The sequence below is a fragment of the Desmodus rotundus genome, chromosome 4 (genome assembly GCF_022682495.2).
Source record: "Desmodus rotundus isolate HL8 chromosome 4, HLdesRot8A.1, whole genome shotgun sequence".
In the NCBI taxonomy this organism is placed as follows: domain Eukaryota; kingdom Metazoa; phylum Chordata; class Mammalia; order Chiroptera; family Phyllostomidae; genus Desmodus; species Desmodus rotundus.
The window spans coordinates 14614170-14633433 of NC_071390.1; the positions used below are offsets into that span (position 1 = coordinate 14614170).

Sequence of the window (19264 nt, forward strand, 5' to 3'; positions counted from 1 at the left end):
TCAGATTTATAAATACAAGATGGCAAACAAGTTTTAACTTCAAAGTGTCTGTTCAAAGAAGGTTATATAACATAGACAAACGGTGAATTAGTCTTTTGGAAAAAATGAAGATGTACTATTAAAAAGTGAAATATAAATATATTTAAGTTATAAAAATGATCTTTTCAATTATTAATAAAGTTATAAGCAAGCAATTATCTAAAATACATCAATATGAAAAGTTCTCACTATTCGAAGTATTTCAAAATCCTATTTAACTCTCTAAAATGATTATTCTGAAGACTAGAAATACATTTTAAATAGTCTAAAGTTACTCTGCATTTGGGTACCTATTTCAAAAAATCATCTTCATAATAATATGCTATTAAAGCACAGTAAGAAATAAGAGAAAATACCCACAAATATTTATAAAATATAAATTATTAAAAAGATATTGAAGATACCAATAATAGTTTGTTACAGGAATCACTACCTAGCTCATATGAAAATATTAATGAGCAAATTCACTATTCTTCTCCATTTTGCACAATAGTTTATTACATATAGTATATAATGTATGGACATAGGATAGGCAGAAAATTAAGGACATGTAATGAATTAATCACAAACTTGGTTTTAAAAATAATGACTATTTTCTTGTAGCATGAATAAGATTGTTTATAAAGAGGTTTTTTTAAATTTTATTTATTTATTTTTAGAGAGAGGCAAAGGGAAAGAAAAGAGAGGGAGAGAAACATCGATCAGTTGCTTAACTCCCCCACCCGGGGACCTGGCCCACAATCCAGGCATGTGCCCTGACTGGGAATTGAACCAGTGATCTTTCAGTTCACAGGCTGGTGCTCAACCTACTGAGCTGCACCAGCCAGACCACAGTAAAGACAGTTTTAGTATCATGTTTTCATAAAGTTTGATATGGCCTGAAACTTGTTCATAATACAATCAAGGTTCAAAATATTACTTACCTGCAGAGTTTACATTCAGTATCTGCTCATTCTCTACATCCATTATTCCTTAATTTCACTTGCACTGATTAAATTACCAAATGGGAGTCTTTCTTTGGGATCTATTTCTTTAAAAAGAAAAAAAAGTTTTAATATCTTCCAAATGATATAATTAAGGTAAATTCAATTTACTTAACACTGGGGAAAAAATTTACCACCTAATTCCATTAAAAAAAAAAAAAAAACAGTTCACTTCACTTTCAAAGATAGCTTACCCAAAATAATATTTGGTTTTAATCTTCTTAATAAGTTTATGTATGTGAAGAAAAAAAATAATCCCATATTTCTCAATGTGCCACATTACACCTTTAACTTAGAATTAAAAAATATTGTTATACATATTTATTTCAAGTCAAAGGAGTACGTACACACTTCCAATGTTTTTAAGAATAACAGGACTCATAATTAACCTAATATAAGTAAATATTGGATAGTTTGCTACCAATAAGTTATGAGTACTACAAAACACAAATAATTTTGGTTAATGAAGAAAATCACGTGACTATTATTTTTCAGTCTATAGCATATCTGAAGGCAGACATATCTATCATTGCATTTCTTAAGTATCTATATTTACTGTTATATGACTTTGAGTTTGGGAAAAATATTTAACTTGTTTTCTATAACAAGAATATTATTTTTATAATCTTAAAAGGTTTTTAATCTTACCTATTTTAAAAGGGAGTAAGTACAATGACATTAGCATCTCAGTATTTTAGACCTCAATTTCAAAATGGCTTAAAAATTACTAATGCTGGAAGATTTTGATGAAATCAGTTACCTTGTTTATTTAGACAATTACCTTAGTGATATAAATTTATTGTTATTTGATAGACTATCAAAACGTATTTTCATGAGAACTATTGCCAGAACGTATTACGGAATGAGATTTCAAAATTTATCTGGAAATATTTTTCAGTGGCTTACAGTACTTAGGTATTACAAGTTACATCTAAGTCCTTGCAGTCATTTACAACAATTTCACTAGCGGTATGCTCTTCCTTTAAAATGTAAAATATACAGATTAATGAAAATGACAAACTATACAGAAAAGTGTATTTTCCTCATATAACAAAATCAAAAGTATACGTTATTTTAAAATAATTGATGTATGATGCCTACTGGAACTCAAAGGTGAAACTGACTTTTAAATTCCTAAATATACACTATTCAAACATCTTATAAGCTTATAACCCTGTTCTCCAGAAAAGGGTATTATTTTGTAAAGCAAAAATAAACACATACCTTTTGTTAAAGTCATAAATTCTTACTATGACATAATCCTTAGGCCTACTAAGATGCAATCATGTTGCTTCAAAAATTAACAAAATAGTGGTATCACTCCAATTCTATTCAGAATAAAATACATGTGATTTTATATAAATATCTTTTAATACCATAATTCCCATAAACTCTAGATTTAGAAAAAAATTACCTTAAAATGTTTGAAGAGATACATATAAATATGTGAATAAAAACGGTTTGCAAATCTAAACATTTAGTGCCCTTCAAGGCTGAAAATGCCATTACCTATTTCATTTCTGTATATACAGTATATGTTACAATGAAGTGAAAATGTCATATGATGTGAGTTTTTTAGATTATAGTTACATTAAAGTCTTTTTCATGAGAAAATGCTTTGTGCAGAACTTAGCTAATAAAGGAAATGAACTGATTGTAACTGATGTTTATTCAAAAATAATTTTACAGGCATTATTTCATGTACCTCTCAGAACAATCTTGAGGCAGGTACTTCACTTTGCACACAACTAGACAGATTCTGAGAAGGCAGGTGATCTGTCCACGGGGAAGGATGCTCAGTGGAAGAACCAAGGTTAGAACCTAAACGTTCTAAATTCAGCACTGTTTGCACAATACCAAATTTTAGTATATCACAGGAATATTCTTTTCTAGGGTTAAAAGAGAAACGCTTATTAAAATATAGACTCCTAATATTACAACAAATTCTTAAGTACTGCTCTCCAAACAAAAATATTTATTTTAAACTATTATAAAGAAGACATTCAGTTGGGCAAAGAAAATTATCAGGTAATGACTATCATCTATATTTACCAAGTTTGTTTTTATTAAGTAATCATAAAAAAAAAAAAAGCCCTGTCTTCAGGCAATGATAATGCAATCAAGAACTAAGTCACGCTCGATAGCAACACAGACATTTGGAGAAAGATAAAGATATGTTCCCTGTTTTTACTCTCTTCAAAGCAGTGGCTTTTCTCCTAGCTCACTTAACAACCCTTGAGATCTTTGCCCCAAACTTAAGGAAATGTAAAGCAAAAAAATTTAAACTCCCGTTCTTCATACCAAAACTACAAAATTAAGTTTCAATAAGAAAAAAAGACTATACATGTGTTAAAATTAATGCTTAAATTAATCATTGTTTTCAGTTTTCCAACGTGTTTCACAGAAATACTCGAAGTCTTCAACTGCCAAGACATTCCCTGAAAGAGACTGTCTCCCACCCAATTCCCTCCAAAAGTTTCCTGAAATATACCTGATATTCCACTCTGACACTTTTTGTGGTTCAAGAATTTAACCACAATGATGCAAAAGTGAGCACCACAAAAAATATCAAAGTGTCATTTATTTTTGCACTCCTAGCCACCATTTTTATCACTACAACAGCAAAACCGATCAGAACATAATTCAAAGAGGCCTGCTGAGATGTTAGGAAATTTAATAACGTATAATGAAGGAAGGTTACAGGCATAAACACCAATAAACAAATTTACAACACATCAGCACTGGTTCCTTTTTTTTTTTTTTTTTGAAAGTATATATGGTGGTTTCCTAAAAAGCCCCGTTAGCAAGATGCCAAAATCCTAAAACTCAACAGTAAAAACATAAATAAAAACAGGCGGTGACCGTTTCATCCACAGGAAGCTGCAATTTTAATTGTTTTAATCGTCTGTAGATAGCACGCTGCTCCTGGCTACATAGGAGTTCCCACCAGGACGCGGGGAGACGGGCGACACGGACTTCAGCAAACCGTTTTCGAAGCTCTTGCAAAAACACGCACACACGTAACACACAGCCCTCTCGTGTTCGCGGCAGCACCAATCTGACGAAGACAACACAGCGTGCTTTTCACAAAAAGGGGCTGCCTTCCTGCCTTTGTTTTCTCTGGGAGATTTCATTTAAACCGAAAACAAAAAACGACCCCGAGGCCTTACGAGGGGCGACGCGGCGTTCGCGCGAGGCCCCGGCGGCGGGCACGTGTCCGCCTGCCCGCGCCGCCGGCGAGCGCGCTGCCCCTTCTGCAGCGGGCGCGGGACCGGCCCGCGGCGACCACCAGGCCCACCGGCCCCGCGTGGGCTGCGGCTGGGCCGGGCCACTGGCCCGGGGCGACGCTCAGCAGCCCCTAGGGGAGACCGGGAGGGGCAAGTCGGCCTCAGGACACCAGTCAGGCCAGACGCGCGCCTCCCAACGCCCACTCCCCAAATAAAAAAGCAGCCTCGGCGTCGCGGGGCCGGGGGGAGCCCCTCTCCGGGGAGCGCCGCGCGCGCCCGGCTCAGCGGGCCGGGGGTCCGGGAGTGGGTCCGGGAGGGGGTCCGGAGGGGGTCCGGGAGGGGGCGGGCCCGCGCCGCCGCGCTCCCGGCCCGGGCCTAGGAGGAGGAAACTTGGGGCCGACTCCCCGCAGCCCAGGGCGCTGGGGAGGGCACAGCGGGGCCATCCGGGCTCGGAGGATGCGGCCGGGCTCCAGCCCAGCCGACCCGGACCTGACCACACGGGCCCGCACCCTCCACGCCCCCTCCCCCTCCCAACGTGCGTCTGCATCCGAAGAGACCGGGGCCGGGGGAGAGGGCGCAGTCCGCGCGAGCCGCGCCGGTACTGACCCCCCGGAGCCTCCGCCGCAGCTCGCCCAGGTCCCTGGTCCGCTGACCCGACCCTGCTCCTCAGCCTCCGCCGCTGCCTCGCAGCGTCTCAGGCCCCTCTCGCTGTTTTTGTTTTGTTCTACCCAGTAACACGGGGGCGAGAGGCCGGCGTTTATTGGGCAAGGCGAGGAGGTCGGCTGGCCAATCGGAGCGGCGGTGCTGGAGCTGCGGAGGAAAAGGGAGGGAAGTGAAACGTGGAAAGCTGGGCAAGGGCCCAAGAAGGCGCATGCGCGTCTGGCTCCCAGAACTTGCTGGGGTGGGAGTGGGGTGGGCAGCTGCAGGGGGGAGGTTGGGAGGCTGGGGAAATGGAAGCGCGGGTGAGAGGGTAGTGCTTTGGAGCGGGAGCTAGGCTGTGGGCTGTCTTGAGCAGCTGACCCATTTCCCTCACAAGGCAGTAGGCAAATTCGGCTAAAGCAAAGGTTTCAGGACTTCCTGAGGGTTCCTGCCCCCACTTCAGGACCCACCCCTCATGGGAATCTGCTTAATCTTTCCATTTTCTTCTTTCTCTGGTCCCTGCTCATACCTTGACTGGTATGGTGTGCTAACCCCAGGGTAAGGACTTTATTTTAGTGAATGCTCCTAACCTTTGAGATGGAAATCACTCCCATTTCACAGATGTGGAAACTGACTCAAAAACTTTTTGAAGTCCCTTTGCTGGGGTTCAAACTCACACACTCCGGATTCCAAGGCCGAGTTTCTCAACTCGGCCTATAATTTCTTTATTGAAACTAACACCTCTTCTTTCGTTCTTTTTTTTTTTTAATTTTTTGAGGAAACTCCATGGTGTTTATGATCCTGTGATTCTACTTCTGGGAATATATCAGAAGAAACCCAAAACACTAATTTGAAAGAATATATGCACCCTATCTTCACTGCAGCATTATTTACAATAGCCAAGATTTGGAAACTGCGCAAGTGCCCATCAGTAGATGAGTGAATAAAAAGCTGTGGTACGTTTACTCAATGTACTGCTTGATGGTAAAAAAAAAAAAAAAAAAGGAGGAAACCTTGCCCTTTGCAACAGTATAGATGGACCTGGAGAGCATTATGCGAAGTGAAATGAGCCAGTCAGAAAAAGACAAATACATATGATTGCGCTTATATGTGGAATCTCATGCACAATATAAACAAACAAAATAAAAACAGATTCATGCGCACAGAAAACTGACAGATGTCAAAGGGAGAGTGGGTGGGGGCCTTCATGAAAAAGGTGAAGAAATTTTTTTAAAAAACACCCAAACACAGACAAGAGTATGATGGTTCCAAGAGGGAAAGGGGAGGGGGATTAAATGGTGATGGAAAGAGACTTGACTTTGGATGGCGAACGTGCAATACAATATGTAGATGATTATTATAGAAATGTGCACTGCAACCTATATAATTATATTAACCAATGTCATCCCAGTAAGTTCAATGAAAAAAAGAAAGAAACTTCCACCTCCTGTGGCTTTTCTTTGTGTCTTTTCCTCGTGGCTACCATTCTCTTTGACTAGTCTTATTCTTTCTCGTTCCCTAACCCCTGAGGTAATGCCCAGACCTTCTGCTGTCTCTGTGGTCTCAGGAGAGGACAGGGGCATCAGCTCTTGCAGGATTTTCTGATTGATAGGTCAGTGTGTCCAAAACCTAAGTGCTTCCTCCCTCACTAGGTGAGCCCCTTCCCTGATTTACCCCTTCTGTCCAGTCACCCTGCCTGGGAATCATGTCTACTGCTATTATTCCCCTACATGCACAAAACAAACAAACAAAAATAAAAAGCTTCACTAGCTACTTATTGCCAGCCCAGAACATCAGTACCTGAGCCAGGCATTCAGGAAATGGGGTTCTAGTCCTAGCTCCCCTACTAACCACCTGTAAGAAATTCAGTTCCTCTCAGACCTCTGGGTTTTCACCAGTAAAATTTTGAAAGTAGGTTCAATTAGTAGATTCCTGGGTATTTCCCAAAGACCATGAATTTGTGGAACTTTAACAGGTATCGCAAAAAAACACGGGATAGGGACTGTTCCCTAACCAAACTGACTTGGAAAGAAGTTGTTTTAACAAGGTTAAAACTGTTTATTTTCCCCCAAACTCTTCTCAGTCTATTTAATAAGCTAATGTACCTTGAGAATCTTGGGGGACCAGAATAGAAAGCTAAATAACATTCCCCCAACTTATTTAAACACAGAACCTTTCCCCCCGCCCAAGATACTCAGAATTGGTGTACTTAGAAACCAGTTTGGGACATACAGATGACAGCCGCTATGACCAACATCCTTCCAGCTGTAGTAACCACTGGCCACACTGGCTACCTGCATCTTTGCTAAGCATTCAAAAAGATTAACAAATAAAAAGAATAAGATGGAAAATGGAAAAGTATCCAAGTGCAAAGAATGTTTGCCCACCAAATCAATCCACAAATACTTATGGTGTGCCTGACCTGGGAAAAGATGGAGTTGATCCAGCTGTATTCTTGGCAAAGGCACTATATTCTACTTGTAGGTAGGTAACATCTGAAGTGTAGAGCTGCCCAGGCTTCGGGGCCTCAGTGTACATTTTCATTTCTCTTTATAATTGCTTACTACAAACTTTCTGTTTCCTAAAGCCCAGTGCCTAGGGACTTAGGAAATTTAGCTGTCAGATGAGAGAAAAGGAGAGAGCCCGTCCCTTTAACTCATTCTATCCAAGATGATGGAATTACAATTTTCATTTCCCTTGAGAATGACCAATTCCACTTTAGGAGAGGAAGGACTGCCGTGTTGTCCAGGATGAGACAGCTGTTCAGACGTGGCAATGGAAACTCTGTACTATGTGTTCAGATGGACGTACATGTCTCCCCTGAACCCCTCAAAATTAAGGGATTTTTTTAAAGATTTTATTTACTTTTAGAGAGAGGGTAAGGGAGAGAAAAAAGAGAGGGAGAGAAACATTACTGTGAGAGACAAACACCAATCGGTTGCCTCTCATACATGTCCCAACTGGGGATGAACGTGCAGGCCAGGCAGGTGCCCTAACCTGGAATCTAACTGGGGACAGTTCGCTTTTTGGGGTGATGCCCAACCAACTGAGCCACACTGGTCAGGGCAGGATTAAGCGGAGTTGGCCCCCGCAGGAAGTCCTTAAACAGCCAATTGTGTTCTGACACCCAGTGATGCTGAGAAAGGCACTGAGCACCACTGGAGTCCTTGTAGTGGAGGACAAGAGATAAACAGGTTTGTCACTAGTGGAAAGGAAAAATTCCACCAGGTGAGGACAGAGGGACTGTCACTCTCAACCCAGGTGCTTCCTCTGAATGCAAAGCTCAGATAACATCACCTCCCTTCATGCCAAACGGCAAGAATAAAGGCTGGTGTAGGGTTGGGAATGCTAATGAGTTAATGTGGGTAAATTACTTGGAAATGCACAGGTGCAAGGCAAAAGATAAGCACCTCAGTTTACTATTAATGTCCTTGGAACTCTCCAAGGAATTTTCAATTCTTTAGGCAAAGCCATATATAAGAACATAAGTTCCATAGGAAGCACTGTTCATACCCCTTGAAAAAGGTCAAGAACAGGCCATCTCTGGAGACTGAGGGGGGCCTCAACCCACTTCCTGCCGAAGAACTTTCAGATGCTGCTCTCATTTGCAGCAATTTCATCTACCTGAGCTGCCATCCTACCTATTTCATCAAACCAAGGACTGAATTTCAGGAGGGTTTGCTGTCAGGCACTGAATTGCTCTTACAAATGGTAGAAGTCAGGAAACATGCTCCAAAGAAAGAGCTGCATAAAGAATTCTAATACTGATGATGGTGGCTGACATTCGTGTTTTGTTTTAAGGCTTTCTGAGCACTTTCACCTCTTCCCTGTGAAGTAGAGAAGCAGCTATCACTCTGCTTAAAAGATGAGGAAAATGAGGCTTGAGCAGGTCATTGATAATTGTGGGCCTTTTATGCTAAAAGAAAATGTGGGGATCCCTAGTCCAAATCCTTCATTTTACACATGGGGAAACAGAGACCCAGAGAAGTTAAGTGAATTGCCCAAAGCCACACAGCTAGTCAGTAAGCAGAAGCAGAATGCAAATGAGGTCTCAGTGTCCCAGCACTGCACAGGCTAGGGAACATGTTGACAGGGGAAGTCCAGATCTCCTGACATCCAGGCCTGGACTGGATTCTTTCTGCCACTCAACCTTGTGTCTTTTTGATTTTTTAAAAAAAAGTGATGTACCTGAGCCCATTGCTGGTTTCCTGAGCCTGGGCTATCAGATGAGTCCAGTCCATTTTAAGGTCCTGGATGTGAGGAAGGAGGGGGAGTGGTGGGTGGAGAGGCTTTGCATGATGTTTAGAAGCTGTTGATGGGTGATTTTCAAGAATCTCTTTTCTAGAGTAAAGAGCTTAGAGTAATGTGAAACATAGCACAAAAAAGAAGATGCAATGTTTTAAAATAGTATGTACCAAGAAAGTCTAATAAGGTTTTACTTCCCCAATTCCAGTTTTGAAAGGTTTTCTTGGTGCATGTCTTTCTGTTTTTCCCCTACCAAAACACTCCTGCAACCTGAGGATTTAGAAACAAGCTCAGTTAAGGATGGGGAGCTCCAGCAGATCATCTTTTCCCACAAAGCCAGAAATTTTGACACATCTCATGCACCTGGCCTAAATTTTAAGCCTATGAAAACTCCAGCTGCTCCAAATTTTGCCATTGCTCCGATGCTTTCCAGTGTGACTAAAATTGTCACACCCTGCGTCTATGTAATTGTGTTGAGCCAGGGTGGAGAAGCACTCCTCCAATTGTATCTCTGGAGGGTTTATTTGCATTCTTCTGGAACACTGGATCCCTCAGCTGGGCATCACACTACTCAGAACTGAACCTCTTTTCTTCAGTGAGCCCTGTACGAACATAAGCTGCCGTTATGCCCTCCTCCCGTCTGAGATGTAATTTCTGCTTGCCTCCCAAATGAGGTAGTAGAGCCTGAGAAGCCTGGTGTGGAAATGAGAGACCCTTCATGCTGGAAAATAAAAAGAATGAAGTATCACGGGTTGTGATTGAGAGCCTGATCTACAGAGAAACACAAACGGGGAAGGAAGGCTGGGAATGGGGGAGGGCAAGTTCAAGAAGTCAAAGCTGGGCAGAGGGAAGAAAAGGAAGTTAATGAAGGGAACTAGTCAAGCCTTTATTTATGTGGGGCAAAAAGAAATAAATAGTGGAAAATAAGAGAACAGGGGCAAGCCAAGAAAGATACTGTTTTTTATTATTGAATGTCTATAATAAAAATGAAGCTAGTTCCATGGAAGTTCAGAGACAGGAGAAGATCCTGGGAAAGGCCTCATGAGGCCAACTTGCTCAGAATACAGATGAAAAACTAAGGCCCGGAGAGGGGAAGAAGTCAGGCTCCTGCCACATTACAGACAGCCGTAGTACCTCTTCTCGCTACATATAGCTGCCTTCCTTTTTCCGTATGGTTCTCTGAACACATCTCCTTCGGCCACATTTCTCCCTCTCCCCACCTCCATCCCTTCCTTCTTCGCTCCCTCTCTCTCTTCCTCTCCTTCTTTTCTTTCTTTTTCTTTCTTTCTTTCTCTCTCTTTCTTTCTTTCTTTTTCTTCCTTTTTTCCTTTCTTCCTTTCTTCCTCTCTCTTTCTCTCTTTCCAAAGAGGAAAACTTCCTGAAAAAAACAAACAAACAAACAAATACAAGGACTGACGTTTTAAAGCAACCCCAGGAAATCCCCAAATTCTGCATCTAAAGCAACATGATTGGCAGCCCTTCAACACATTGACAAAACCAGTATCGAAACAGGAACTAGCAGGCAACAAGGCACCCTCCAAGAACCAAGAATTCAAAAGAAAGAAGAAAATAACTCCTGAGGGGGCAATTTAAGTCTTACCACCATTTCTTGTGCTGCATATGTGCGAGTGCATGTGTGTGTTTGTTTTTACAAAGTCGTCTTTCAGGGCAGTGAATCTAGGTCAGCGATTTATTGGTGAGCTTCAGAGGGTATAAGAACATCCTAAAAATTTGTGCAAATTTCATTATGAATATGCATTTTCTGGCACAAGGATCTATAACTTTTTTTTCATAAGACACCCAAGAGAGTCACATCTCCAAACAGATCAAGAACTTCTGGAATACAGCATCATCTTTAAATGCCACCAGACTTTCCTGTGTCTGTCCAACCAGGTACGGAATCAAAGTGCCTTCAAAGTAATCACAGCAGGGAAACAAAATTGATTTTAAAGACAGCAGTGATCCCAGAAAGAAATGGGATGCCATCCTAAGACATCACAATAGCCATTCCAGTTAGGTGTGGCAGCTACCTTCCATTACGTCGTCCTTCATGGGCCAGACATATAAGCTGAACATCCCAGTGTTTCCCAAACAAAGGTCAGAGCTCCATCAAACACGAATTTATCTTTAAAAATTCTTGAACTTATTTAAGAGAAGAACATTGCATATGGTGTTTGGCAATAAGCAGCAGGTCCTTGAATAACATCATTTTGTTCAATGTCCTTTTGTTATAACTCTAATTAGAAAACAAAAGTCAATTCCTGGCCAGGGCCTCTATTTGTATGGAGCTGGCACATTCTGCCCATGTCTAAGTGGGTTTTCTCTGGGGGCTTCAGTCTCCCCCCATGTCCCAAAGATGTGCACGTGAGTTGAACTGGTGTGTCCAGATTGTCCCAGTGTGAGTGAGTGTGGGTTGTGTGAGTGTGCCCTGCAATGTAAAAGCATTCTGTCCATGGTTGGTCCCCACCTTACCCCCAGAGATGCCAGGACAGCCTCCAGCCCCCAGGCAACCCTTAACTGGAATAGGAGGTAGCAGAAGAATTTTCTTACTTGTTTCTATTAATCTTACATTTGTACAGTTCATATTTATTTTCATATTTAATGTTAGAAGTATTTGGGGTCTATTTTGAATTTTGAGGTTTTTGTGACCAGGAATATGCTATAGGAAAATAACTCTTGTTTATATCAATTAGCCTATGGCAAAATTGGTTTTATTAAACATCATTCGGCTTAAAGTCACAGAACTTATTGACAACGTTAAGTGAGGACTTACTGTGTACAACACATATTCCACCACAACAGGGTTCTAGGATGAAGCAGTTGGAGAAAATATCATCTTCCCTTTTATAGAATTACAATAAGCAATGGTGTTTGAAAGTATCTGAGAAACCCTATCATAGGAAACCCGTTTAATTTTCTTTAAGTCAGTATTTGCTGAATTGGCTTGATCACGACATTAACATCAAGGGGAATACACACTGGGAAGCGCTGGTGTGGTAGAACAGGACCTGGGCTAGAAGACTGGAGGCTCGGATTCCAGTCCTAGCTCTGCTACTGACTGGATGTGTGACCTTTGGCCATTTGACTGCTCTGAAGGTGTAGAACTTAAAAGGTCTCCCCGATTCTTTCTGGGGCTGTGAGCCAGCCAACATGATCTCTGGTTTGGGTAATGTCCTAAGACTCTGCTTTCAGCCATTTCCAGTGATTGTGCATATTTTCATCCAGGAGATAGTATGGTAGCTGCTACCCTTAATAAGCAGCCGTCTCTTAAGAAGCCTTTGGAAGGACAAGGTAAATGTCGAGGTACTAGAACAGCATGGAACCGACACTGCCAGGTTGGGGTGGCTTTACTTACTGTGATGAGTGCATGTGGTCGTCCCAAAGCTGTAGACCTTAGTCAACACAGAGGCAGCTGACTGGGGACCACACACCAGTTTGATGGGGCTGTTTTTTTGGAAACTATACAACCTCTCTGAAGCCAGCAAGTTTTTGCCAAGCATAATCACATGATCTTAAGAACAAATGCCTTTTTCTTTTAAGGACCAAAGTTATTCCCACAGGCATTATTATCCTCTGGGAGAATCCCCTACGTCAGAGAAAAAGAGTACTGACTCTAGCTTACTTTCAAAGGTGTTTGAGTCAGTAACAGCCCTGACAACAAGCTTTCCCAGAGTGTTCTAGAGGCCTGGGAACACTTTAAGTACCACCCATAACGCTCTTAACTCTTGCACAATCAGTCGGGAAGTAGCACAAGGTGATGCCTGAAGATTACATTCACTTTCTGCATCTGAGGCACAGGAAGCTCTATAAAAATTTTGCAGGCATAACATAGGGAAGATGTCATAAAATGCAGGAGCCTGGAGCTGTAGGCAACAAGGCCAGAGATATGTTGGAACTTGTTCCATGGAAGGGTTTCCCCAGCCACCACTTTTTTGTCCTTACATCCAGGTGGGGCCACATGTCCAGGCAGGCTGTGCTGAGTGCAGCTTCTTATGTCACATAAGAAATCTTTCAAAAACAAATCTATCCCTCCCCAGCTGGGTAGCTCAATTGGTTAGAGCCTTGTCCCAATCCAGGGGTGTTCAACCTTTTGGCATCTCTGGGCCACACTGGAAAAAGAAGAGTTGTCTTGGGCCATACATTAAATACATTGCAACATGTAATCACAAAAAATCTCATAATATTTTAACTAAATTTACAATTTTGTGTTGGGCCACATTCATAGCCATCGTGAGCCACATGCAGCCTGCAGGCCACAGGTTGGACACCCCTGGGGGATACACCAAGGTTGTGAGTTCAATCCCTGGTCACGGCACATATAAAAGTCAAGCAATGAATGCATAAATAAGTAGAACAACAGATCTCTCTTTCTCCATCCCTCTCTCTCTAAAATCAATAAATAAAAAATAAAAAATAAACCTATCCTATCACTCCTTTGCCTGTGAAATTTAAACAGTTCAGTAAAGCATATTTCCCCAGGTAGGGCCAACGGCCTGTGGTCAAAAGGCTGGGATCAACAAATGGAGAACGACACAGCTGTATAAAAGAACAGGGGCGATCCCTGTGTAGGTACACAGTGGAAGGTTCTCCAAGACTATACTAAGTACAAATCAGGGTTATTATGTGCCATTTATTCTTATGTTATAAGCAATAGGGAGCTATAAGAATATTTGTTCAGACTTGTTTATATTTGCACAAGGAAACACTGAAAGGATATACAAGAAACTGATGTAACTGTTAAAGGGCAGTGAGGACATGAGGTATACAGGGACCAGGAGCGAGGCAGACTTCTCAGCACATACCTGTTTATATTACTGTAATGTTGGAACTTTACTAAAAAGTATAACAGCCTGGGTTCTAGAATCACCAAAACTGGGTTTGAATACTGGCTCTTCTGTTTCCTAGTTTTGAGCGAGTTTCCTGCGTCTTCTCTGACCCTCAGTCTCCTCACCTGTAACATCACCTGGGTCAGTGCAGCGCCTATTGCACCAGGGCTGTTGTTCACAAACAATGTTTGTACAGCACTCAGCAGGATGCCTGACATATTATAAGTACCTAATTAATTAAAAAATACCTTGGTTGCTATTGATGTTCTTTTTCGTTATGGAATTCTACGGCCCTTCAGATTTAGATAAAACAACACTCTCCTTCTCCACGAGAAGTTTTTCGTGATCCGGGAGTACAATATGCCTGTCTAGTCTCATGTGGGTCTTCCAGGCTCAGCTCTTTGTTTTCATCTTGGCTCCCCACTGGCCTGTAGGTTCCTGAAAGGCAAATAAATAAATAAATAAATATCCAATCCCTGCACCAGGCACAGTAAGTACTTGTCAGTAACGTTTGGGGAAAGAATAAAGGAATCAAATAGAATTTTGATTCTCTGTACAGGAGTTTGTCTGGAGCGTCAGGGGGATTTCACTTCCTGGTTTAGCCCAGCAGTTGCCTGCCTGTCATTCACTGGGTCTGCAGAGTTGCTCAGAGAATAAACGGCAACAATTGGGCTTCAGTGCTTGTGGTTGAAGCCTGGCTTTGCAGAGAACATGCCAAGAAGGGGGACTGTGGCGATTCATAGGAATGGCAGGAAGCTGGAGCTCTCCAGGGATCCCAGCCAAGCCAGATCCCAGGCAGAACGTGCAGAATAACATTCCAGCTGTCTGAGGAACACTCTGGCCCCATACGCTGAGGCAGGATTGATATTTCTGCCTCAGGGACCAGACCCAAAAGCCCGTGAGCTGTTTGTGTTCTCACTGAGCCTGCCCGTCTGGGGGTTCAGAGGAAGAGCTGACAAAAATAAAACCAGAGTGGTAAGGTGCTGCACAGGAAGTTGCAGGTCTTGGGGCCAGAACAGAGCACAGGTATTTGGGTGACACACCACAAAAAGCTGCCTGATTATCAGAATGCAGAACAGAACCCTGACTATTTGCATGTGGGGGTTTCTTCTTTCAGGAGTCAAGTCAACAATACCTACTTTTGTCAGGCAGAGGGGGTCTGGTTTTGGCCTCTGAAATTAACCAGATGATTGAGCTTAGATAAGAGACCTCTCTGAGCCCTTTTTTTCCCTTTGTTTGGGAGCCTTTGGGAGGTTTAAACAACAACAAAAAAACCTACTCAATCATCTACATAATAAATGTTTCTTTCCTCCCTTCTTTATTCAGCACTGTTAAAGAGAGAACTATAGACCCTACATTTAATACCTAACCTGTTACTTTAACCTTTCCTAGAACTATAATCTTAATCAATCAGTCTGGAATTTTCTGGTCAGGAACCTCTCAATCGCCCCCATAAAAAGAAGAGGCAATCTGTATGATAAAACCCCTTGCCTCACCCTTCCCCCCAAAAGAACACATCTTAATCTAAAAATAACCCTTTCTTTTTCTGTTCCTAGCTCCTTCCTCCCACCCTTCTTTCTATAAACACCTTCCATTTCATACAGCCCCTCAGAGCAGCCCTTCTAGCTGCTAAAAGGGATGCTGCCCTGTGATGAATTGCCTAATAAAACCAATTGGATTTTCAAATTTACTCAGTTGCATTTCGTTTTTTAGCAGCAATGTTGAAGGTGAAAGACAAGCTCTCAAGCTGTAAGGTGAAATATCACTGAAATCACACCACATACAATATGCACATACTGTACACACACACCACACACATCAGCACCAGACACACATATACATCACATACCACATACACATACCACACACATATCACACACACATGCATGCTATATTTAAAGCACTTATGAATCTACAGCTCTAAATTTCACAGTCCTTCCATTGGCTGCTCCCTAAGTGGAAGCAGATTGTCTTCCCCCAACTGTTTACTCTAAATGTGGGTCTATTCACAAAGATTTCCTTTCCTTTTCTCAATCAACAGTCATTTGACACTGTTACCTGGTGTTCTCTGAAGCTCTGTCCTTTCATTTATAAATCTGGGGACTGAGGGCAGGTTTACACACATTCATAAAGACCACCAATCATTGGGTGACTATCGTGTGCCCGGCACACTCCAGGGTGTCTGATCCTCACCACGCCCAGCAAGATAGTCTCACTTAGTACCCCGTCACAACGGATGAGGAAACTAAGGCTCACAAAGATCAAAAAATCACCTGAGGCCTCACAAGCAGTGAGGGGAGGGGTGTGAGCCCAAGTGACCCATCAGCCTAGCTGCTTCCACTGCCTACTGCAGCCTAGCAACACAAAATCTGATTCAAGCTCTTGGGGAGTTCCTAATCCACTGTCCTGAATACCACCCATGCCGTTTCTGTCCTAAGTTTTTACTTGGATTCCCCTTGGTCCAAGCTCCCTCTCCTCCCCTCTGCCCTCTTCCCTCTTGGGAACTGCAGGCTTTGCCCTCTTGGAGCCATGCCCTGTAGGCAGGAGGCTGAAGAATTCTACTTCCTGTACCCCCGCCTGCATGACCAATGCAAACTTCTCACTAGAAAACACCAAGCCCTCTGGACAAAGGCTCTGTGTGATGTTCTAGTGGCTGCCTAACAGGTCTTCTGTGAAAAGACCCAGCTGGGGTAGCTGGGCTGCCAGGCCTGGGACAGGCAGAGTTGATCAACAGCTTCTCCAGCCACAGAGCTCAGATGGGACTGGAGCCAGGTACCGCCTGCCTCAGTACCTAAACCCTCCCTGGCCTCAGCCAGAGCCCATTTCTGGGAAACCAGCAGGATAGCTGGATTTTCAGGAGCTGAGGCTGGGGGCTCCTATACAACAGAATATGACTTTGAGGATTCTATCTCAAATGCTCTCTCCGCAGGCGGGAGTGAAAGGGTCCTTCCTGCTATAGACAATGGAGAATTGGACGTCTTGTTGTCTCTGTCAAGGCGAACTCAGCCCTGTTTCTGGTTTAATGAGACAAATGTTATTGAGTACCCCAGAACAGTCTGTACCATTTTAAGGACTCAGAGTACAAAGATAAGCATAGGCCCTGCCTTGAAGGAGCTCATAGACTAGACGGGTAGGGATGATAAGACCCATAAAAATAAGTAGAGTAGGCAATGAAAAGTGATAAGTGTACTAGAAGGGTTAGAGAAAAACACTATGAATGTTGACAGAAGATAGAGGGTGACTCTGGGATGGGAGGGAGGTAAAGCTGCGACCAGTCTATAAAGGGTCTTGAATGATAGTCTGGACTTTATGGAGCCAGATTGTTGAAAGCCATCAAACGCTTCTGAAAGGGCAGTGGCCAGATCAGAGCCATGGGGCCTGGAACCTTTGGTCAGTCCTTTACCACCTGGAGCAACCAGACTGGAATTTCTAAAAGGGAAAAACTGAAGTTCCACCATTTTTACAAGGGCTTTGTTCCCTAAATAAAATGGTTCAGGGTTTGCATAAAATGTGCAGTGGTCCAAAGCTGTCCTTTGCTCCTGGTCCCGAGTGTACCTAGCCCGACGCTCACCATCTCTCTCCTATATGCCCTTGCCCAGCCATCTCCCTGCATGAAAGACATGAGAATGAGGCATATGGGGCAAGAGGCAGGTATCCAGCTCAGGGAAATGGTCCTGGCTCAACAGAGTGCCTGGGAACCTTTGTTGACCTGCCAGCTTGCCTTGGCTAAACTCACAGCCTTCTGGGAAGGAGTCGGCCTGTTGCAGAAAGGATGTCAGTAAGTTGTAGTTGGCTTAGGCTGCCTGAGAAGAGAGTGTGTATGCACCCTCATGCACGCTTGCTCAGGACTACGTATTTTGCAGCTGATTTCAATCTGGGTCAGAACTGTGCAGCCCTCAGCACATCGCTATCTAGGGAGGATAAGCTTGAACAATCCCCTCCAGGACCCAGCAGCGATAAACGAGCCTCTGAAAGTAAACACAGCTGTTTCCCATGCCCTCTAATTTCTAATGACGAAGAGGCCTGCTTCCGCAGCAGAAGAGGTGCAGGTAGCTTGTGGGTTTGAGTAAACCTCCCAGGGAGGCAAGGCTCTGCAGCTGGCCCACTCTTCTGGTGAGAAACACCGAAGAGGCACTGGTGTGTTCTGCCCCAGCCAAGCTTCTGCCACTTGGTTCATCAAAGAAAGCAAGTATGGGGCCACAGCTGACAGGGCCCTGCAGCTGAGGAAGGCACCTAGGCTTTAGTGCCTGTCCTGCCACTCAGCGACCATGTGACCAAGTCGCCTTGTCTCACGGGCATCCGTTTCCTACCTGTAAAGTGGGACTAACATTTTCCATCGGCGTGAAAATACAGAGAGAATCCCCAAAGACTTCTGAAGAATTAAAAGAAATTACTTCACCTGTCAGGCTATCCCATTGTTTACTCAGAGAAAAGCCCCTTAGAGCAGGGATGTCAAACTCATTTTCACTGGGGGGCCACATCAGCCTTGCAGTTGCCTTCGAAGGGCCAAAATAATTGTAGGACTGTATAAATGTAACTACTCCTTAACTGTTAAGGAGTTGAAATTACATTCAGCCCTTTTGAAGGCAACTGTGAGGCTGATGTGGCCCCCGGTGAATATGAGTGTGACATCCCTGCCTTAGATCTTCTCTTGGAACCCGTGCTTTCTTAGTTTACATATAATGAGAGTGTGCTTGGTTTTCTGGCTTCCTGGCCTACCACAGATGACAAACAATTGATTAGCAGGGAGTTGGGCTGCTAGAGATAGGCATACTGTTGACTGACAGACACATAAAAGGCAACCAAGAGAGCAAGAAAAGAGAAAGCAAGCCCTGGCTGGTATGGCGCAGTCGATTGAAACGTTTTCCCATAACCGAAAAATTGAGGGTTCAATTCCTGATCAGGGCACATGCCTGGGCTGCAGGTTCTGTCCTTCATCCAGGTGTGGGTGTGTATAATCCTCACTCCAGGCACATAGGGGAGGCAACAGGTTGATTCTTTTCTTTGGCATCGATGTTTCTCTCTTTCCCTTTCTCCCTCTCTAAAAATGAAAAAAAAAAAAAATGTCCTCAGGCAAGGATAAGAGAGAGAGAGAGAGAAATTAGGGTAGAAACAAGATGTTTAAAAGCAACACAAGCCATTTGGTACTAGGGCAAATATGCTTACATATGTCAATAGCTCCAATGGCCATCTTGCCTAGCAGTCTAGTGTGATAAGTGATACAAGGACTTTCCAGGGAAATTTCAATGACTGCACTCCATATCTACTGTTTAGTGAGGCAGAGCTTTACAGAATATTACTTTAG

General features: G+C 43.0%; 1 protein-coding gene across 2 annotated transcripts in view; it reads right to left on the reverse strand.

The window, feature by feature from the left end:
- Window positions 1-5011, reverse strand: part of PDCD4 (programmed cell death 4) — a 30451-nt gene extending 25440 nt beyond the window's left edge. Inside the window, exons 1-3 of one of the 2 annotated variants that reach the window (XM_053922145.1) lie at window positions 4856-5011; window positions 2728-2911; window positions 963-1069 (exon numbers count right to left, since the gene is read on the reverse strand). In XM_053922145.1, the coding sequence (XP_053778120.1) occupies window positions 963-1005 (43 nt within the window). In that variant the 5' untranslated portion in view covers window positions 1006-1069; window positions 2728-2911; window positions 4856-5011. The remainder of the gene's footprint in view (window positions 1-962; window positions 1070-2727; window positions 2912-4855) is intronic. The other variant, XM_053922146.1, reaches the window with a different exon arrangement.
- Window positions 5012-19264: the final 14253 nt, after the last annotated feature.